Genomic DNA, 5,000 nt, shown 5'->3' with positions numbered 1-5,000 from the left:
GTCCGGCGTTGGAGGTGCCACGCCCACTTTGGTGAGGGAGAGCGACACAGACGCCGTGGTGGCGCCGGACTCCGCCCCCAGCCCAGACAACAGCACGCACCGCGTGGTGCCACTCGCCTGGATCCAGAGGAAGATGCCGAGGCAGGCAGCCATGCTGTCGCAGGCGGCCGCGCACACGCTCGTGTCCTGGTTGTCGATGGTGTTGAGGACAAACGAGGCGTCAAAGGCGGTGGAGAAGCGGCGTGCATCGCCCGTGTTGCTGTCGATTGCACCCGTGAACGTCACCTCGTACCCGTCCAGCTCACGCAGGAATGGCAGGGACGATGTCGTGGGTGGTGTGGTTGTTGTTGTTGCTGCTGACATTCCTGCCCCTGTTGTTGTGGGTACAATGCGCTGGAAGCTGTATGACTCGGACCCTGTCTCCGTGCCGCCACTCGACCCAACATCACGCAGCAGCACACACCGCTGTGTCCCGTGGAGGGGCGTCCATACAAAGATGCCGGCACACTCCGGGGCATCAATGCACATCATGCCGCACTCCTGCAGGGTGACGTCGCTGGTGGAGCTCAGCTGTGCGCTGCTGTCGAATGCCGTCGAGAAACGCACGAAGGGCCCATTGGTGTTGCTGGCCACATGGCCGAGGAACACGAGGTTGAACCCGTCAAGCACCGGCGGCGTTGCTGTTGTCGTCATCGTGGTCGTCGTCGTGGTCGTCGTCGTGCGGCTCAGCAGCACCAGGCTGACGGAGACGGTGCCTGTGGCGATGCCTTGCGCCGTGCCAAGGTCCCGCAACAGCACACACCTCGTCTCTGCACTCGTCACCTCCCACCAGAACACGCCCAGGCACTCTGCGTTCGCCACACACGCATCGCCGCACTCGCTCGGGGATGAGTTGGAGGTTGTAGAGATGATGGCTGCGGAATCAAACGCCGTGGAGAACCGGAGCGCCTGTCCGCTGTTGGACGAGTGCACACCAACAAATGCTGTCGCAAACCCTTCAATGCTCACGACAGCGGGTGTCGTTGTTGTTGTTGTCGTTGTTGTTGTCGTTGTAGCGGTTGGGGTGGCGGTGGTTGTGGGTTCCGTTGTTGTAGTAGACGTGATGGCAAACGTTGGGGATTGGGAAGAGGGCCCAAAGATGGTGGTCGTCGTCGGCGCGGTGGTGAACAGCGTGGTGGTACCAGGCAATGGCGACGATGTTGATGATGACGAGGATGATGTTGATGATGATGATGATGATGGGGGCGAGGGAGTGGTGGTGATGGTCGTCGTGTCAACGGCTGGGGAGGTGATCGGGGCCGTTGTGGCTGCGGTAGTGGTCGTTGTGGTGTCAACGACTGGAGAGGTGACTGGGACGGTTGTGATGACTGTGGTTGTGGTGGACTGCGGTACAGTAGTCTCAAACCTTGTCTCTGGCGTCTCACTAGTCGTGGTGGCTGTTGTTGTAGCGGTTGTAGGCGTCGTGCTACCGACACCACCTGTTGCTGTTGTTGTTGTTGTTGGCGATTCCATGCTGGCGAGGGAGGTGGTGGTGGTCGTTGATGACAGCGGAGGTGACGCAGCCGTGGTGCTGGAAAACGTTGAGGATGAGCTGGTGGTTGATGATGAAGTCGACGTCCACGTTGATGTGGACGATGTTGTGTCGGTGACCGTCGTCAGCGCCGACAGCGACAGCACTGGCGATTGGCAATGGATTGCGTGTGTGTTTGTATGTTTGTGTGTATGTGTGTATGTCAGTGTATGTATGTCAGTGTATATGTGTGTGTCAGTGTGTGAGAAGGGGAAGTAATGGTCGATTCAAGAACAGAGAAGCAGGGTGATGGTCTGAAGCGAGAGATGCGGTGCGTGTGCACGTGTTGGCTACAACCACACACCACATCTATAACGCTCTTCACATCACTCACCGCACACGCTGGAGAATGACGGCGTTTCCTCAAAGGCGGTGCCCGTGTACACCTGTGCAGTGCAGCGGAGGGAGGTGAAGGAGAGGGGGGATCGGGATGGTGAGGAGCAGAGCAGAACATCACGAGCTGAAGGAGGAAGAACACATGTTGCGTCATGCACATCTCAACGTTGACAAATCCATGTTTACGCACACGCACACACACACATCTACGCACACACACACACACATCTACGCACACGCACACACACACACACATCTACGCACACACACACGCACACTTCGACGCACACACACACACATCTATGCACACATACACACCCCACAAAACATCTCACCAGCCACGGCCCGTTGTTGATGTCGTCGGTGTACGCGTATGCGTATTGGCTCTGAAGTGCAACGCCGATGATCCACACGCCATAGGCCGAGCTGAAGAACAGCACGCGCTCCACGTTGAAGTCAAGCTCCTAATGTGGTGGAGGGAGAGATTGAAGGGGGTTGTGAGAGGGGTGGGCGTGACGACTGTGATGTTGTCGAGAGCGAGATAAAGACGGACACACAAATGCAAACAGGTTGACACGCAACAGCGACGGCAACGGTCCTACACACAAACACACATACACACATACACATACACACACACACACGACCACACACACACAACCACACACGACCAACCAACCCCCAAACAACCACCACCCGTGCCAATCACCGCACCTTGATAAAGTAGGGCTGTTGGTTGCTCATGCCCCTGTACGTGTATTTGCCAGCGAGCGACGGGTCCTCATCGTACGTCACGCCAACAACACCGCACATGTCATCTGCACGCGTGCACGTGTGTGTATGTATGTGTGTGTTTGTGTGGGTAAGGAGACGGTGTGGGCGAGACGGTGACGAAAGATGCTGACGGACTGTGGCGGTCGTTGTTTCAACAGCACACACACACACACAATCACACACACATACACAATCACAATCACAATCACACACACACACACACACACACACACACACACACACACACACACACACACACACACACACACACACACACACACACACACACACACACACACACACATGAATGTCAACGCACCAATTTGGGCAGTGGTTTCTGGAGGGCAGGTGGGCAGTTCGCATGCTTGCGTAATGTCGTCTGGTTTGATGCCGCACGCGCTGCCCGGTGTGACGTCACCGTCGCAGTAGCAGATTGCAACGCGCCGCTGCACGCCAGCACCGCACGTGCCCTCGCATGGGCCAAACGTGTCTTCGTACGAAAACTCGCACGTGCGGGTGTTGACGGGCGTGGTGTAGTTGCATGTGCCACTGTCACAGATTGCACACGTGCCATCCAGCGAGCACTGGATAATGGGGTGGGTGATTCGGTTGGGGTGGGTTGTGGTGTGGTGATGTGGAGCGAAGAGATACGTGAGAATGAGGTGTGCGTGCACGTGTTGGTGCAAAGGGATAGATGAGAAACCAGGCGATCAGAGTGGGAGCAAGGGACGCAAGTGCAGCTTCACGCATACAGAGAGAGAGAGAGCGAGAGAGTACAGAGTAGAGCGAGAGAGAGAGAGAGAGGGAGAGAGAGAGAGAGAGAGAGGGAGAGAGAGAGAGAGAGAGAGAGAGAGAGAGAGAGAGACACACACATGCACACACAAAAGTACACACACACACACACACACACACGATCATTCACGCACAATACACACATACACACATACACACGCACACACACACACACAAACTCGCATCCAAACACGCACGTCCTCCCCTTCCCGTCAACCCACCATGCCCTCCATGCCGTCCACAGCGCACGGTGCATCCTCAGATGCCATGATGCACGTCTCCGTGTCGCGCCAATACGTCGACAGCCCGCACGCGCTCGCATACGCATAGCACGAGCCACCCGGGGTGCGGCAGGCGGCAATGCACTCGTTACCGGGCAGCGTGCACCCTTGCAGGTTGATCTGCGAGCACACGGCCGTGTAGATGTTGCTGCACTGGCCCTCGTGACACGTGCCTGTCGTTGCGAGCGTGTCCGGGTTTGCGTCGAGGTCACACGGCATACCGTCTGGTTTGGGGTCAAATGGTGGGCAGTACCCGTCAACGCCGTTGCACACCGCGTCCTTGACGCACGTGTTGAGCGGATCGGCGGGCCGGCAGAACGTGCCTGCAGGCAACACGTCGCCGCCGTCGTCACAGCAGTCGCCGCCAAAGGCGCACGGGTCCTCACGAATGAGACAGTTGCCCTCGTTCGCGACGAGATTCACAATGTCCGCACGCGAGCACGGGGAGAAGGTTGCTGCGTTGGAGTTTGCGGCACCAGCATTAGCGGCGCTGCTGACGGACGGGAACATGAGATATGGACCCCCATCCTCAGCCGATGGCCAGCACTCGTGTGATCCGGGGTCGTCCGTGTTGCAGTTTGGGAGATCGCCGCACGGGTCTGACGTGCAGCAGTCGTGGCGCGCGCCTGTATCGGTGGTGTTGGGGGGGGGTTGCAGTGGGACATTGGCGGGAGTGGTTGAATTGAGTTGTGTGAGGTGCAACAACAGAAAGCAGAGATGACACGAGAGCGCATGCACATGTGGGTTACGCACACAAACACACACAGAGGTCACACACCCACGCACGCACACACACACACACACACACACACACACGTGCACACGCATGATATCACACCACATGTGTATCCCAGGCACCTGATGCGTGTCCGAGTTCGTGTGCGGTTGTGAGGACGGAGCTGAAGGTGGAAGTGGGGCTGCCGTTGCTGTTCGTGGACGTGAAACCAACATTGACCGCATATCCGTCGTTGTTGTCGTCTTCGAAGATGTACGACGAGCAGATGCCGCCTGGTGATGGAGAGATGGAGAGAGAGAGATGAGGAAGGGGTTTGGGGGTGGAAGGTCGAGATGGGTGAGGTGAGAGTCGGGGAAGAGGGAGGAGGGGCGTGTACTACAAGCATGCTGACGCATTGTGAACAACGAAACGTCAGGAACAATCACGCACATGAATGAAAACAAGGAGCTTGTGTGCAAACAAACAAACAAACAAACAAACACACACACACACACACGCACACACACACATA

The 5,000-nt window shown here is 57.2% G+C and overlaps 1 protein-coding gene across 1 annotated transcript in view; it reads right to left on the bottom strand.

Annotated features, from left to right (window-relative positions):
* Positions 1 to 5,000, bottom strand: part of PTSG_09113 (uncharacterized protein) — an 8,811-nt gene that overhangs the window by 1,250 nt on the left and 2,561 nt on the right. The window contains exons 5-11 of the mRNA XM_004989309.1: positions 4,612 to 4,761; positions 3,694 to 4,379; positions 3,000 to 3,264; positions 2,621 to 2,724; positions 2,242 to 2,370; positions 1,905 to 1,956; positions 1 to 1,676 (exon numbers count right to left, since the gene is read on the bottom strand). The exon at positions 1 to 1,676 is cut by the window's left edge and continues 1,250 nt beyond it. Coding sequence (XP_004989366.1) covers positions 1 to 1,676; positions 1,905 to 1,956; positions 2,242 to 2,370; positions 2,621 to 2,724; positions 3,000 to 3,264; positions 3,694 to 4,379; positions 4,612 to 4,761 — 3,062 coding nt within the window. The remainder of the gene's footprint in view (positions 1,677 to 1,904; positions 1,957 to 2,241; positions 2,371 to 2,620; positions 2,725 to 2,999; positions 3,265 to 3,693; positions 4,380 to 4,611; positions 4,762 to 5,000) is intronic.

The sequence above is a fragment of the Salpingoeca rosetta genome, assembly GCF_000188695.1.
Source record: "Salpingoeca rosetta unplaced genomic scaffold supercont1.29, whole genome shotgun sequence".
Lineage (NCBI taxonomy): Eukaryota > Choanoflagellata > Craspedida > Salpingoecidae > Salpingoeca > Salpingoeca rosetta.
Note: the sequence above shows the minus strand (reverse complement) of the source record. Positions and strands in the feature narration are given on the sequence as shown.